The sequence below is a fragment of the Eptatretus burgeri genome, chromosome 7, assembly GCF_056783735.1.
Source record: "Eptatretus burgeri isolate ZD-2024b chromosome 7, Ebu_testis_v1, whole genome shotgun sequence".
In the NCBI taxonomy this organism is placed as follows: Eukaryota; Metazoa; Chordata; class Myxini; order Myxiniformes; family Myxinidae; genus Eptatretus; species Eptatretus burgeri.
In genome coordinates this window covers 63,131,275-63,148,923 of record NC_140967.1, presented here as the reverse complement: position 1 = coordinate 63,148,923, position 17,649 = coordinate 63,131,275, and the positions used below count along the sequence as shown (strand labels likewise).

Here is a 17,649-nt window from a genome sequence, read left to right as displayed (position 1 = left end):
GATCACTGTGTTGAAGAAGTTGGGATCGCTGTTCACAGTCTCCAGCATGTCCTGTGCGATCTCCAAACGGAGTTGCTTCTGCTCGATAGTTAGCAGCTTTGGCATGAACTTCGCTGAGATTCTCCTTAAGCCCAAATCCTCAGTCATAATGGAATGAACGGATCCAATGCTGACGCCCGCCTCATCTGCAAGTTCTCTGATCATGATTAGACGATCCTGCATCAGCAGGGTCCTCACTTGGTCAATGACGATCTCATTTCGGGATGTTGAGGGCCTACCAGAACGTGCTTCACTTTCCACTGATGTGCGACCATCTTTGAAGCGGTTGTACCACTCTTTTATCTGTGTGGTGCCCATTGCTTTGTTCCCGAAGGCCTGTTGAATCTTGCGGATCGTTTCCACTTGGGAATCGCCAAGCTTTACACAAAATTTGATGCAGTGGCATTGTTCAAGTTTTTCCGTCATTTTGTCAAAAACGAAAATCCGACGGCGCTCACTAACACTTTCTCACTCATCAGCGGTCTGGCGGCGACTGACAGCTTCTGCAGGCGCGAAAATATTCACACATACGGATTAGGATCGCCTACATACATGCACCAAACCACACCTCCCATGCTTCATTTGTTTACGCACTAAAAATTAAGGTTGGATACTTTTTGAACACACCTCGTGTGTGTGTATATATATATATATATATATATATATATATATATATATATATATATATATATATATATATATATATATATATATATATATATATATATATTATATGTACATACATATATACATACATATACATAAAACTATAACAATATATATATACATATATATTGTTATAGTTTTCCGCCCGTCGGCGTGCGAGCGACCGCTTTTAGCCAATCACAGCCGCTCTCGCCCACCGGACGGGCAAACCGTCGCAGCTTTCGGATCAACGCCGAAATCCACCCACAGGTGTGTTTTTAATCACACCGAAAATCAGCCAACTATTCTGTCCGCGCGCGACAGGGTCTGATCGCCGAATTGTCGATTTACCTAAGTATGCGCGCAGACATGAATGCCGGGGATTTACACCTCGACGGGACTTGCTTGGAAACGAGCCGCCTAGGCAGCTCACTCCGTTTGCGATTTGCCGAGCGGTGTATATCGCCAAGCCCCTCCGGATCCGATTCTCTTATCGGTTAACAACCAACTATATTCCAAACTTAATGATGGCAGTTCAACTGAGGGAAGAGGATGCAACGAGCAGGTCAACATTCACACAAGGACATTTATTTACAAAGCACGTATGCAGGCATGCACGTATGCAGTCAGGCAAGGCAAACACGCATGCAATTATGCAATCAACAAAAGCATGACAAAAGAACTACAACCGTGATAATATTATCTACACACATGCACTTAACAGTTTACTACTTGACAGACACAGCGCCGCAACATTCATTCAAAGAAAAACCCCAGGAAAGGCAAGGGGTAGAACTGGACCTCGTGGGTCTTTATAGTTCATGGAGCCGTGGAGACCGCAAGAGCTCCGAGAGGCCGGGCTGGTTACCTGTCACCCTCGTGGTGACTCGCTGCGGCGACCCTCGTTGGCTCGTCGGCACGGCAATTGGCACCGCGCGACTTGGTTAGCCCAGGCCCCACCGTGCGGCCTGGTGGTTCGGGCCTTTCCGACGACGGCTCAGAGGAACAAACGGGCCTTTGCTCTTTCAGAGTTGATGCTCTCTCTAAGAGCCCGCTCGTTCCTCCGCGTCTGCTCAGATCGTCCCGAGGCCCGATCACCTCAGACCGTTCTGTTGCTGGCTGGCGACCTCTCTCTGGCTTTTTCCAAAAACCCGCAGCTCTGCGCGGCACGGCAGGCTGGCGGCGCTCCGAGCTCTGATTGCCCTGCGCTGGACTCGCTCCTTGGCTCCAAGCTCGTCTCCTCGGCTCTCTCTCTCCGACTGAGCTCCACGGCGAACCCAGACCTCCACTTGCTCCAGCTCGGCTCCAACCGAACTCCGACTTCAACTCCACGCTTGGCGTTCCAGCGCGCCTTTTAAAAAATGGGGTGCGTGGGTGAGGTCTGATCCTTGACCTCTCACCCTTCACCCCTCGCTGGCTCCGCCCCTTTTGATCCGATCGCAAGTCATGCGAAGAGAGCGGACGTTGCAGAGATCATCGGCCCTCGCCCCAACTAGGGAGTCCCCGCGTCTGGTGGCAGAGATGTTGTTCGTTGGTAGAATTTGCCGTGGCTGACGAAAAGATGGCGGCGTTTGTGGAGATGAAGGTGAGGCGATGTTGTTGTGGCGTAGGTGGTGAGGGGGTGTCATGGTTGTTGAGAGCTGGTTGTTCCAAAATAAAGACAGCAAAAGAATAACGGCTAACTGAAGATTCACAGCCCTGCACACGAATAATTGCCCGTTAAACATCGGTGGGGAAATCTATTTGGAACATGCACTTATCGACATAACTGATCTAAAGAACCTGTATGGTGTTCTGTGAATTTCCACAACCGTAACAATATATATATATATATATATATATATATATATATATATATATATATATATATATATATATATATATATATATATATATATATATATACATATATACAAAAAGCCTGGTGTTGGCGCAGTGGTTCGGGCAGCGGCTTGGGATCCAAGAGGTCCTGAGTTTAAGCCCCGTTGGGCCACTGAATTAATACACCAGGGGGTTGACTCAGCCTGTCATCCTTCCGAGGTCGGCGAAATGAGTACCAGTATACTGGGCCGGTGTATACCCCGGTTAAAATAGGTGTACCTTATCCCTGTGTCGAAAGAGGCGACCAGGGTTGCGTCAGGAAGGGCATCCGGCGTAAAAAAAAAAAAAACATGTGCCAAATCACTATGCGGATCATACGGATGATCCGCTGTGGCGACCCCTCACGGGAGCAGCCGAAAGAAGAAGAAGAAGATATATATAAATATATATATATATATATATATATATATAAATATATATATATATATATATATATGTATACCTTGTTGAGGCTCGTATGAGAGCGAACACACAACGCACAGCGAGGGGGGCATAACACAAGAGGGGCGGGAGTGGCAAGGACAAAACAGTGGGGGACAGAGATATTCGGAGATCTGTGGAAGGGAGAGGGATGGGGTGGGGAACAGGGGTGTACAAGATGGACATTACAGGGACTTTCAGGAAGGACAGCAGGGAATTTGAAGGAGGTGGGTTTGGGGTGGATTAACGAGGGTAGAAAAGATCGAGGATATGGATGGGGGGGGGCAATATGAGGTGGTGGTGAACAGCTGTTTTGAAGGCCTGGAGGGAAGAATGGGATTGAACAGAGTGAGGGAGTTTATTCCAAAGGCAGGGAAAAAGAGGAATGAAAGAGTGAAGGTGACAGTGATTCATGATTTTGGTAGTTTTCCCAGAAGGGAGTTGTTGGCGGACCTTGAGCGCTCTGCAGAAATATGGTGGTTCAAATCGTAGATAGAGCGGGGGGGGTGAGGTCAGAGAGGAGACGGTATAAGACAGAAAGACCACCGACCTACCTGTGGTGAAAGAGTGAGAGGCCCAAAGACTCAGCCTCATCGTGGGAGATACCAATGATCCTAAATGCCTTGGTTTCCACTGCGTGAAGCTGAGAAAGGTGGGAGGCAGGAGCACCAGCTCAGAGAGGAGAGCATTACTCCATCAGGCTGCAGACTAAAGCTTTGTATGTGGCCAGGAGCTCAGGTGGGCCGCGAAAGGACTTTGCACGATGGAGGATTCCCAATTGAGAAAGTAGATGGTGGGTGGGGGGGGGGGCGTTCCAAACGGTCCTTTCGGAGAGACATAGTGAGAGTGTGACATTTGTCAGGATTGAAAGACATGTTCCACATATTGGACCAGTTTGTGATTATACCCAGATCTGCAGTGAGTGAAGAAGCTGCTGCTTGCCGGTGTGAGGAATGACAAATGGTGCCGCAGAGGGTGGAGTCATAAGCAAAGAGATAAAGAGGATTTCCCAGAGAGTCAGAGAGATCATTGATGAAAACCAGAACAATAACAGGGCCCAGAATGCTGCCTTGAGGAACTTCAGCCTGGACAGGAAGAGGGGATGAAAGAACTCCATTTCGGTCCACACGTTGACTGCGACAGGAGAGGAAGTCTGCGAGCCAAGAGTGGAGATGGTCTTGAATACCATAGGAAGAGAGTTTGGTGAGCAGGGCAGGGTGCTAGACAGTGTCAAAAGCACGCGATATGTCTCTGATTTCATGTCCGGCATTGAGGACCTCCATCCATTGTTGCGAGAGCAGAAGCAGCATATCCAGGGTAGAGTGACCTGGTGCGAAACCAAATTGATGATTGGAAATCAAGCCATTGGAGAAGAGGAAGGATTTAATGTCTGAAGCGATGATGGATTCCTTCACCTTGCAGATTATTGGCAGAAGGTTGAGTGGTCTGTAGTTGCAGGGATCTATTTTTGCACCTTTTTTATTCAAGGCAGTAATGTTTGCTGATTTCCAAGCAGATGGGAGATGACCTTGAGCAAATGAGAGGGTGAATAGAACAGACAGAGAGTGAGCAAGAGCAGAGGAACAGGGGCTTTTTATGACATGTGGGCTGATGCTGTCTGGACCGGTTGCAGAATGGGCCAAGGAAGGATATGTAGGACATATATGTAAATGTATAGAAATGTAGGTGTTTAAATGGAACGTTGATGGTTGGAAAGCTACACAATCATGAACTTTAACATGTTCATTGTGATGCAGAATTACAGGTAAAATAGCATTGTTTATTCAAGTAGGAGGATTGAATGACACAAATTTATCATCCCTGCAAGATTTCCAAACATTGAAGCTGGTCTCAACAGTGATAAAGAGAGCTTGTAAAACTCAATTTTTTGGTGGTAGGGGCTGGTAGCCATTTTTCACAAGACAAGCAGACTTCATGTGAATGACAACATTTGGCTCTCGGTCACTACATCGGAACTTTAAATGCACAAACCGAACAGCAGCCATGACTTCTGTTGTCAGTTCAGAAATGTCTGTCCAAGGTTCATTTTCTGATTGTGAACAAGAGACCATCGATGTGTCGGCAGGCAGATTGTGCAACATTTTGAAAATGTCTCGAAAACTATCTGAACCCTTAACAGAGTTAAACCGCCACAAATTATCGCTGTTGATGGCCAAGCTGATCACTTGAAAGTGGACATAAAATGGCCACCCAGAAGTCATCCCTCCTCTGTGGCAAAACAGTCAAAAGAATCTGGAAATGGCAGTAAACTACTGAAATCACCCTGGAACTTAAATAAATAAAATGCATTGGAGTTAGAAGCAACTTTGGGGGTAGGTCAGGTTACCAGAAACTCAACCTTTTTTTTAATGCCCTGGCAAGGTTATTGTTGGTCAATAAAACAGAATTAGTCATGAAGAGTCCCCTCCACCACATTATCACTCTTTTCATTTATCCCAATCCCTTCATACCATTGTTCCTCCATCCTTGCCATTTTTTAAATTCATGTGGATTTCAAACTCAAGAAAGTTTAATGTGCAAGTTTGATCATGTTCTCATCTTGTCCAGGATATAAAGTTCCTTTGGAGTATCAGGCAAAGAGGAAGAAAGTGCTAAAGGAGTTGGATTCCTGATAAAACTCAAGTTGGCCAGAAAGAATGTGAGTTGCAAGAACATGTTTGACAGAACTGAAAGACTGATTACTAAATTGAGGAAGAAATGTCATCCAAAAATCATTCAAATCTACACAAGTCATGAAAACAAAGACATGGAAGAAATATACGAGCAAGCGGAAGGATTTGTAAGCACCAATCCAAAACAATTTTTAAAATAAACAATCATTGTGGGTAAAAATCAATGTAAAAGTGAGAAAAAACAAGAAGAGGAGGAAAATGAAGCAGTCGCAAATTTTTGAAGCAAAGAAAAATAAAAAGAGGAAGCAGATGAATGGGATTTCCTATATACAGCTGGAAGGGCACTCGGTAGAGTGAATACCTTCGCCACGCAATGCCCGATTCAGTTGAACATATCAGGCCCAATTAATTTTTGAGATATCATGCTGTATATATCATTTTTGGCCCAACCTCTCAAAGGTGAAGAGTCACTTCAAAATTCTCATAGCCAGATCCAGATCTTCAAAATCTAATCAGTTCGTCGTTGTAACACCCAATCTGCTCACAAAATTTCATCCAAATTCATCCACAACTTTTTGAGATATCCTGCACATAAACAAACAAATAGACATTTGACAGACAGACAGGGGTGAAAACATAACTTCCTTCCACCTTCGGTGGCGGAGGTAAGTCTTTCATCCCCAACACCTTGAAGAATAAGCAATCAAGACTAGCCGGGAGGCAACGATGGTTCGCGGGCATTATTGAACAATGCCACGATAGGTACAATTGAGTTAGTGGAAGCTTTTGAGGAAGCCTTAGGCCCAAAAAAAAAAAGTTGCATTGGCGTAACGGGTCACTGAAAAATAGGGTAGGTCGGTCGGGATCTTTATTTTATTTTTTTTTTTTCCTAATAAATCCCTCCCAAAATCTCCCCCGGCTCGAGTACCACCCTTTTTGTCGGCGGGTTCTGTCCGAAACACTTCCGGGTTTTTGCGATCGCGATCGCAATCAACAAGATACTTGAAAACGATAGCAAAACAACAAAAATAGCAATAAAATAGGGTCGGCAAAATTTTTCGATAGCAAAAAAACAAAAAAAAAAAACGTAGGGTCGGCGGAATTTTTAGGGTCGGGCGGGTTACGCCAATGCAACATTTTTTTTTTTTGGCCTTACTGTAAAAACCTTTCTTCCGTCAAAATTGACCAAATAAAATCGGATTTTTTATGTTGTACTTATGGACATTACGCACAGCTTCGAGGAAATGAAATTACGAGAAAAAAATAAAAAGTTCAAGTGGGCGTGGCTCCGCCCACAAGGGGCGTGGGACGCACCTCAAACAAAAAGACACAACTAGACCATGATTTTTATCTTGTGTCCAAGTTTCATCAAGATCGCATCAAACATCACGGAGCTATGCTCTGGAGAGAGTCACAGACAGACAGACAGACAGACACAACAAAAATAGTAGTCACTGCTGGCGCCCACGAACCAAAAATGGGAATGAATAAGTCAAAATACAGTAACAATCTAATCTAACCAGTTCGTCCTTGTCACACACCCAACCTGCCCACAAACTTTGTGGAATCCATCCATAACCTGAGATAATCTGCACACAAACAAACAAACAGGGGTGAAAACATAACCTGCTTCCACCTTTGGTGGCAGAGGTAAAAATTAATGAACTTTCATGTTGGTGAAGAAGAATCCAGCAACAGATGTGAACAGGTGGTGCTGAACCATATCATCCCTAAATGTATCTCACCAACTGCACAAAGAAAAGGGCCATCACAACATGGCACTGCTGGCACCCAAGTATATTCCAGGAAGTGCCTCCCCCCCCCCCCCACAAGATCAAAGGCTGCATCTGTCTGAAGTGAGGTCTTATGTTGTTTGCGGTCTCTGTGTGCATGTGCGATGTTCATGTGAGTGCAGGAACGAGCAGTTGGTGCGAGTGACAACTCTTCCGTGAGACATAGAAACTGTAGAAAAATATATTTTCCTCTACAGTTAATTGGCAAAGCTATTTACAAGTGCCTGGAAAGTGAAGAAAATCCACCTAACTTGGAAAAACTCAGAGCTGGTACAAATTCACAAAGGAAAGGAGATGAGAAAGACCTGAGCTATGATCATAAAATGAGCCTGCTCTGCAATATTTATTAATTGTTCACAAAAGTTGTCAATAGCAGACTCACAAATGAAGCTGCACAACAACTGACCATGGGAGTAAGTGTACAAGTGGAGACTCCACAATGGATCAATTTCAAACAATAAATCAGCTTTTGGAATTATAAAGAGAATATAAATTGCACCTGCGGTCTCGTGTGGAAATAAATGACACAATCGAAGCTCGACATCATCCAAACATCATCACGAGATATATCGACTTTTAAGGGAAGTCAACAATGGAGGAACACCGACACCAACACTGCACCAAATTAGTGGCAACAACAACAGAGAAAAAGGCGTCGGACAGGGGCAAACAATCTCACGAAAATATTCAAGGCAACAGCTACATTGGGAAGTAAAGGAATACAGGGTGGCGGAGAAAGATGAAAACATCGATCATTCAAACTCCATGCAATGCTGAAAGCGGGAAAAAATCAAAATAAATAAATAAACAAACAAACAAATAGAAAGACTAAAAGGAATATGACAAAGACAAAAACAAGCCGGTGGGCGACGAGGGATTCGCTAGGATCGAAGCGCTGGATACCATGCTTTTCATTCTGACCGATCCACCGACGAAGATTCATTGCCGAGACGTATTGGTTCACATACAATTGTTCCTGTGCCTGGCAAGATTTTTCCTATTGCGTATTTTGCCAACTGGCACTCCTCATAAAAAATGACGGTAAATAGACTCCCTATTTTTGAAGGACTACCATTTGAAAAATAATCGGGTTGCTGGTTTGTGCTGTGGAGCTTCGCGTTGCAGACACACACACACACGGAAAACTTCTCTCAATGCTCGTTTGACCACACCTCCTGAGCCATACAATATTTTTCATAAGCCACGCCCACTTTCCATAAGCCACGCCCACTTTCCTACTCCACTCCCACTTTTCATCAACCACGTCCACTTTCCATAAGCTCCGCCCACTTTCCAAAGCCCCTCAAAAAATGAGGGTAAATAGACACCCGATTTTTGAAGGACTACCATTTGAAAAATAAAACCTCAATCAAAAAAATCGACTCGAGTAAAATTCTAAATATCTCGAAGTGTTTAATTCCAAAGTCTCGTTTCTCTTCATTCAAAACTGAAGGACAAGTATTGAAAATACTGTACGCGGTTTTTCGGCCACTGCACAGCAACGGGTGGTTGCTAGGCAACAAAATTCAAACGCGCACATTCCCAGCACATATTGCACATGTTGGCAAAGTTTCATCGAAATCGGTTTGCTGGTTCATGCTGTGGAGCCTCGCATTGCAGACACACTTACACACACACATACACATACACACACATACACACACATACACAGACAGACACACACACACACACACACACACACACACACACACACACACACACACACACACACACGACAATAAGGGATATCTTGCATATATAGCGAATCCAAAAAAAGAATGTTCAAGCACTATGCAAGAGAGGACATTCAACTTTATCACATTGAAGAATGAAAAGATACTGAAGCAGGATGGACAGCATTTGGAAATTAAAAATGCGAGGGAAACCAAATTTCTCATGTTATGAATAAGAACTCTATGTACAGCAGCGGAACCTGCGTTTGTTCTCACAAAGAAGGCAGAGCAAACGCTTCTCGACCGCAATGAGCTGTGGAAAAATCTGGTTAAGAAAAGAAAGAAAGGGAATTTACGAATAGCTGGTTGTACCTGATATATACTTGAAGAATGTTAAATGGGAATTTTGGTAAAGAGGGAGAACCGAATTGTACTATGCAGTGTATGAAATGGCAACCGTATGCGAGCCATGCATAAGAGAGGATTTAAAGCAGGAATAAAAGGAAGAACAGAAGCAGTGTAGAAGACAACAAAGAAGACCTCCAATAACCCACACAACGCATGTACTCCATTTACCTTAGAAAATGTGTGGGTACATACACTAACCAAATAACTGACTAGGGAACTTCTACGTATCATATCATATATCATGGATGGTCGTTCACCAGGGGCCGGTTTCATAACCGTCACAATATATGAGAAGGTTTCAGCCAAAGATCGCCACTGTGCCGCATCACTACAGAATTACACGAGAAAACCAAAGCACCTTGTGAGACTACTGGAGTCAATCCTGTTGAACAACCACCCTGGATGGGAGCAACAGTAACAGCAATGGGAGGCCCCAGTAGAGTCTTCTGTAGGGTCAGGGACATATGGATAAACATTGCTTTGAGTTTTATCAAGAACAGCACATGGTGTAACATCATTATGTACTGTATATTCACAATGAATAGAGTGATGTGTGAGGATTTGGCTTGTGGCGTTAAAACATTGAGGATGCATATTACAAGAAAGGAATTCACAATGGCTTCACCACTTTGATGGCAATACTGCTCAAGATTTAAAAAAACAACAAAACAAACAAACAGGTTTTGAAAAAAATCATTGTAAATTTCAAACACTTTAATACTGTTGCAGAAACGGTGATTGGGGAGGGGGGTAGGGGGGGCAATGGATGTAAGAGAGACTAACGATGTCATTAATAAACATTTCGCATAAGTGTGTGGTTCCTGTGTAAGATGATAGGGCATGTGTCAAAGTTTGGTCGGAGCTGATAAATGTGACCCTTCCCTTCCAGAGCGTTTCTAAAAAAGACTCCCACCATTCTCCCACCCCCCTCAATCCTCAAAACCATTCCCTATGCAATCTGTCTCTGTGTACTTTTAACAAATAGTTTTACCAGCTCCACAAGTCATCGAAACAGACCCCACTACTCCCTCGGGGAAGGCATAAGCAAGACCCTGTGACAGTGCAAAAGGTAACAACCTTGCTGAGGACTAAAGCTGTGATCAACCGCTACAAGCGACGAGAAGCCAGGCAGTGAGCCAATAGACATGCAGTGGTGCACAGTCGCATGGTTATTGAAGGCTGAGGATGCCGGGAGGGGCAGTGGGGAACAGGCAGTTTGGGAACAGTGGAGTTGAGTGCGATTCACAGTGCGGGAGAGTTTGAAGCCAACACTCAAGGAGCACGGGAATCAAGATTCGTGTCGATTTGAGGGCTCCTGCAACGCGAGCCAGACAGCAATGTTGAAAACTACACTTCGAGCGCCAGGGAAGAAGATGCGTGCATTGCGTTGACCGGTCGCAAAAGCTCAGACGCACCCAAGCCATCATCATATATCTATATCTATATCTGTCTCTCCCTGTCTGTCTCTGTCTCTGTCTCTGAGAGAGCAAATATCACCAAGCTTCACCACCCTGAGCAATTCGTGAACGGGGACAGGGTGTTTTTGTCTTATTCTTTATGGTGAGTGGTTATGGTACTACTTTAATCCGTCGCAGTTTCATGGGCACGTTAGGATTTAGATTGGACAAATAACTACAGTATCAGTGTGTTGCTTCCTTGTTCTCCCCACCCCTTTTCGTTATAATAAACCTTGTTTTCTGGCCACTGGCATGTCAGCCTGGAGCTGGTTCAAATTTGGGAATTTTAACTATGGCATGAGCCAAACCCACAGTCGTTAGAAATTTGGTGCCAAACCTCACTAGGAGGGTGACATTTGTGGTGCATTTACCCAGGGTTCATGCTTGGCCCCAATCCCTATCTAAGTAGTTAGTCATTAGCCCATCTCAATGTAATTAAGTATGGAAACGTTAGCTTAAGGATTGTGTTTGTGCATCATACAGGCGACGGGGGATGGTGCATGGTTATGATTAGTTTGGGATTAAGGTTAAGACAATCGTATGTGCAACCCCCTTGTAATGTCTCCCGGGATGCCGAGGTGAGGACAAAACGAAGAGAGAGAAAGGCGGTGCTTGAATCACCTCCCTCCCAAAGGGCGGAGTTTCAGAACCTCTGGGAAGAGCTCGCAAGTGTTGGCGCAAAGCAAGGAGGAAGAGATTGCTGAGGAAAAACGGTTGCTCTGTCCATGCGTGGTGCCTGCCTGCCTTCTTGTGTTCCTGCTTCGTCATTCCTGATCGCCTGTTCTTCGTCCCTGGTTCCTGGTTCCTACTCCTGTCTTTGTCGTCCTGCCAGTGTAACTTTGCCGTCGCCTGTTTGTCTCTCCTGCCCGCTTCATCCACCAGCAGCTCAGGCCTCACCCGGGTTTTCTCGTTTTCCTTCCTCCATTTGTGAACAAGTCTCGTGTGGAGCGCCATTGGTTTTATTGTCAATGTATACAATTTATTTAGGAGTCCCGTTTCCCCCTCAACCTGCCGTCGTGATTTCACCATCCCCTGGTTATTTACTTGGTCGGGAATAATTTCAAAAGAGTTGCCAACCTGGTGTGGTTTCTGTGATTCTCACGCACGCATTGTCGCATAACTCAACTCTTTCATTCCCAATTTCTCCCATCTACGGAGCCATTTTCCAAAACCTGTTCTGTCTCACTCTTCCCTCCAGGGCTTCAAGCTAACAGTGCACCACCAACTCATGTCATCCCCAATTTTGACCCCTGATCTTTCCTCATCCAACCATTTCATTTGCTAGTTTCAGGGTTACTGTTGCCCCTCCTGGTCTTTTCCTCATTGTTCAGTCCCTTGACATTTGTCCCACTGTCAGTTTTAATTTACTCTTCCATGAGCCTCGCTCTTAAAATAAAATAAAGTCATCATTTGATTTGAAAACTCCTAAAGTTACGAAGGTCGGGAGAAAGGGACACCCTTTGATGGTTTTCATTGCTCACTGTTACACATCCATATTGCTTTTAACTATCAACGGTACCTAGCATGTTATTGAAGCACCTGCAGGACAACTTAAGTTGTGAGAAACTGCATTCATTTATGTACGAATAAGTTGTAGACAGGATTCCCATTCACATGACATGACAAGACGTAATAAAATAATTTTGACAATTAACTAACTTTCGTATTTGGGCTAAACACAAAAGTGGTAAAATTTACGATGAATAGGATTTTCCAAAACGCAATTCAATATGTCTGCTGAAAATTTCAATCCACAAATTATACAGCTAACTTAAAACAGAGAATGTGGTTAAAGTACCTGCACACAATTTAATAGACAGCATGAACTTTTTAAAATCCAGAGCCAATCCACAAATGGGATAGCTGGCTTTCCATCCAACTTTGAAAGATGGCATTTTCCCCGATACACTTGTTCTAAGATAACCGTTCACATTAATACATCCCCAGCAGCTTGCTTACCTGTGGAAGTGCCTGCAGCTGCAGCTTGGAAAGTCCAGGGTTTGAATGAGAGGGTATTGGGAAGCGAACTAGGGGCTCAAGCCCACTCTGAACCTGAGGTTGTATGCCAACGCCAACAGCTGAGGCTGCCAATGAGGAACGTCTACAAGACACAGACTGGCATCACTACCACAAAATTACACCTGTGACTGATTTTAAAATGCATCAAATAATTTTGAAAACAAAACAAGACGAGAAAAGGAAAACGGATCAAATCTTGACAATTTCCAAGGATGTAATATGGACATGATACTTTATCAACCACAAGCAAAACATAAATAAATGAACCAATAAACAGGAGAGAAGTTCACAAATAATCAAGCAGAATCAATAGTTAAACATATAAAAACACTTCACCAGAGGAAAACAAGATATCCCATATTCACATTGTTGAAAAGTAAAAGTATATATATATATATATATATATATATATATATATATATATATATATATATATATATATATATATATATATATATATATATAAATAAAACATCAAAACTGTATAGCAAGTCAATCAAACCTAAATATTAAAACTTCCGTTTCTATCACAAGCCTCAGTGGCATAATGGTGAGAGCATCCACTCTGAGTCTGGGGAGGTCGGTGGTTCAAACCCTGGCTGAGTTATACCAAAGTCCGAAAAAATGGTAGGCCCAAGTGCTGCTCTCTTGCTTGACACTCGACATGAGCTCCACGTGGTGTGAGTTTGTAAACCACATTACTTTCTTTATCACATTCCTCATCTCCATTACATTTACCTCAATATTTATTTGTTAAAACAAAAAACGATCCAAAGGCACCTTCTATTTCAGGGTTTATGCAGGACATACTGCACTGCACTGTATGCTCAAATATCTGTACGCCAACACATCAGGTTAAATGGAATACCTGGAGCGGAGCTGTTGGAGTGGAACGTAAATTTAGGCAAACTGCAGTACGAGGTAGTGATTTGGATCTGCTGAAATACAGATTCACTGACATTACATTCACGACCTACGTCGGTGAAGGAGGTGATGTTTTCACCCCTTTCTGTTTGTCTGTGTGCAGGATATCCCAAAAAGTTGTGGACGGATTCGGACGAAACTTGGTGGATACGTTGGGTGTGTGACAAGGAAGAATCGATTCAATTTTGGTGAAGATCCGAATACAAGACTTTTTTAAACGATTCTTCACCATTGAGAGATAGGGCTACACTAATATATAGCACGATCTCAAAAAGTTGTGGATGGATTCGGATGAAACTTGGTGGACAGAAACCGCGACAAATCGATTCAATTTTGGTGAAGATCTCATATCCAGATCCGGATTCAGAATTATTTAATTTTTTTAAGTGATTCTTCACCATTGAGAGAGGGACAAAAAACGATATATCGCACGATATTTCAAAAATGTATAGGGCCCGATATGTTCTCGTGGATCAGGCATTACGTAGCTGAGGCATGAACTCTACCGAGTACCCTTCTCATTTCATATGAAACCAAGTGATTTTTTTTAACCTTTGAAAGTGAAATACAATTAAAGCTCAAACGGACCGTCAAGAAAACATCAAAGACTGAAACATGTCCGGACCGGTTGTTGTGAAACACTGAGGTGGAACACATTGGCTATGCCTGAAGCCAGTGAGCAGATTATGGAGGTCAAGTTAAAATGTATAAGGAGCATAAAACAAAAACAAGTGTTGAGAAACAGCGTATGGCGAGGTGTTACTGAAAATACACATAATAGCAGGGTATGCTTACACATCGTAAGCAATAACGAACCGTGCTTCCCCATTGTCTCGGGTCGCTCACCCGCATTTAATTTTTTTTTTTTCATTTACGGATGCTTTCTCACAGAACTGTGATTTTTCACAGTGTATCAGCTTCGATGTCCGTCGGCACATGCAATTTCAGTTTTCTATGTCACCCACAAGCTACCAAACATTAATATCAGTCAATGAGTGGTTAAGAAAGATATACATGTATACATTGTTGTGGTTTTTGCAAAACCGCATGCCTCTAAGCCTAAGGCAATGGCAACCAACACACAGTGACCCCCAAGCAATTATTTCATTCGTCTTTGTGCAGTCAGACCTCCCCTCATGTATAGTGCATTCAAGGGACAAAGTGCGTTGCGTGAGGTCTTGTAGTTGGGTCTAGTAACTATCTCAAATTAATATTCTGATTCCTATTCCAACCCTTTCCTTTTAGCCATCATACAAAACAAGCATGCAAGCACAAACGCCATCCAATTTGCGATTGATAATAAGCACACCACAATGCCTCCCGTGGCTCGGATCTACCACACACTACAAAACCCGCGCACGGACAACACGCCATCAATTTGTTCAAATCTGCACACCAATCCCCAACCGGCACATCACCTGACATCGCACCTCGCTCACCAAAACTCACCACTTCGACCACAAACGCCTCCCGCACACAGGAAAAATATTCCCGTATCACTGCATCGCTACAATTCGCCACTCCATAAAGAGGAGTACTGCACGACTCGGATTGTCCTCAGCATCGTGCGATGCTTGGCTAAGCGACGACGTTGATGGCTTAACCGCATCTCGCCCTGGATGTCCCGGGTGAGCACGCGGAATCGATATGACTCTCATCCAGTCGCCAGACCACGGCAAGACAGGGGTCGCAAGAAGGGCGATCCGGGAGTTTGGAATGGGGCCCGGGGGCCCGTGAATGACAGGGGAAAGTCCATTGCTATTCGACATTCAGACTGCACTCGGAGCACGTTCAGAGCCGGGGTGCTGGCTCAGGGAGCATGCCCTATGTTGGGTGAGGAACTTCGACCCATGCCAAAGCGGATGGGCAACAGAGCTTGGCAGGGCATGGCTTGGGCTGCTGTGGCTCAATCGAGAAGCAGGATTTTGGTCACAGCATGTCGCTTTGGGTCATCATCCCACCCTTCGCCCGGGGCTTATAAAAGAGGGGGTGTGGAGCCGTTAGCTCTTCTTTGCTGCCTCCCCTTTGCTGGCTCTTCGTTATTGGTGTGCGATTGCCAGGACGTGCTTCTTCTTACGAACCTGATCCAAGGCAACTGCTGAGACTCCCTGCCGTGCTGTCAACGTTCCACCTCCCCCGTGCAGCCAGTTGGTTCAGTGTGGATCGCACGTTGCCACAAGCCCCGGCAAAGTGATTAAGCAGGAGATAACGCGCCACATCTCGAGGTGGGAACGCTCAGGCACAGCGTCCCAATGAGGTGCACAAATAGACCTTTACATGGTTAGATTAGCGATCCTTCTCCTCAGGCATCTATTCTCCTCTCTCTCCATCCACTTCTCTATCCCGTCTTCTTTGGACGCACAAGGATCATTATTGACTCGCAATCCCATTTTCCTCTGGCACGACACCACACCCCCCACATTGCAGTACACCACACCTCCCACACCACCAGTATTCCTTCCACCGACCTCTCTTTCAGCGTTCTGGGTTGTGTTGGTCTGCCGACTGCGCCAGGTATTGAGAGCTCATTCAACCTCATCTGCACCCTTTCTCTCTGGGCGATATCCAATCGTGTGTGTGTGTGTGTGTGTGTGTGTGTGTGTGTGTGTGCCAAGGGCGTGTCTGCCGGTAATTAAATCACGTGACCTTGAGGTAAACGGTATCAGACAGAGGATCCTAAATCACGTGGTCGAGTTATTGGCGCTCACGATCGATTAGTGGCCCGCCGCGTCACAAAGTTATTCGTGTGTGACGGCTTGCGATTCCGTAATCTGGTCTTCGCTCCCGACCCTGGTTCCATAACAATATGTGTATATATATATATATATATATATATATATATATATATATATATATATATATATATATATATATATATTTTTTTTTTTTTAAAGAGAAGAAGAAATAGGCGTTTCAAACCAAAATTAAAAAACTAGATCGACTCCGCTAATTTGAACAAAAAAGTGAGAGCAGACCCGGTCTCAGGCCAGGTCTGCTCTCAAGGAATTCGTGCCTGAGATTAGCGGAGCCTGCTCTCACTTTTATGTTTAAATTAGTCGATCTAGTTTTTTTATTATTATTTTGGCTGGAAGCGCCGCCTTAAAAAATGTATGATCCCAACCGCCCCAATGTTATACGATACTATGATTATATATACGTATATGTAAACAGATGTTTGATACGACAGAACTTTAATATGGATACAAACAAACACGACATAATAGTGACCGAAGCTTTTCGTGCTGCACTCTTCAGGGTAAAAATCGCAGCAAGTGAAGGAGGAAGTGAAGGCGTGTGCTTTATACGCAGGTCTCAATAAGGTAGATGCTGATTGGTTCAACCGTAATGGCATCACGGTTAATCCGAACGCCCATTGGTCGGCTCATCATCTTCACCTCGAGCTCCCATTGGCTGGAGCAGAGCTCGTCGATGATTGACGTTTGCAACCGCATCCTGGAAAGAGAGGGGATGGGTTTCCCCTCAGGTCCATTCACCATTTGTTAACATACTTCCCTTGATCTTCCATGCTGAAAGAGACACAGAGATCGTACAAATTCCTTTTGACGACATAATATTGGATCGGTGGTAAGGATGAAGGTTGCTTCCAACATACGTAAATGAAACAAGCTCCGACCTCGGCTCAATATCCTGAACATTTCTGCACAGATAGGGTTGGCAACCAGGTGCTGTGCAATGGCAGATGAAGCAGGTACAGTGGCCGGTGGTTGCTGGATATTTCTACATGCTCGCACTGGTT

At 44.3% G+C, this 17,649-nt stretch overlaps 1 protein-coding gene across 3 annotated transcripts in view; it reads right to left on the bottom strand.

Moving 5' to 3' along the window:
- SAP130 (Sin3A associated protein 130) overlaps positions 1-17,649 on the bottom strand; it is a 63,116-nt gene that overhangs the window by 26,725 nt on the left and 18,742 nt on the right. For all 3 annotated transcript variants that reach the window (XR_015060170.1, XM_085888791.1, XM_085888792.1), the window contains exons 7-8: positions 12,909-13,050; positions 9,851-9,938 (exon numbers count right to left, since the gene is read on the bottom strand). Coding sequence is in view for 2 of the 3 variants with exons in the window: in XM_085888791.1 (XP_085744917.1) it covers positions 9,851-9,938; positions 12,909-13,050 (230 nt within the window). In the remaining variant the exon portion in view is untranslated. The remainder of the gene's footprint in view (positions 1-9,850; positions 9,939-12,908; positions 13,051-17,649) is intronic.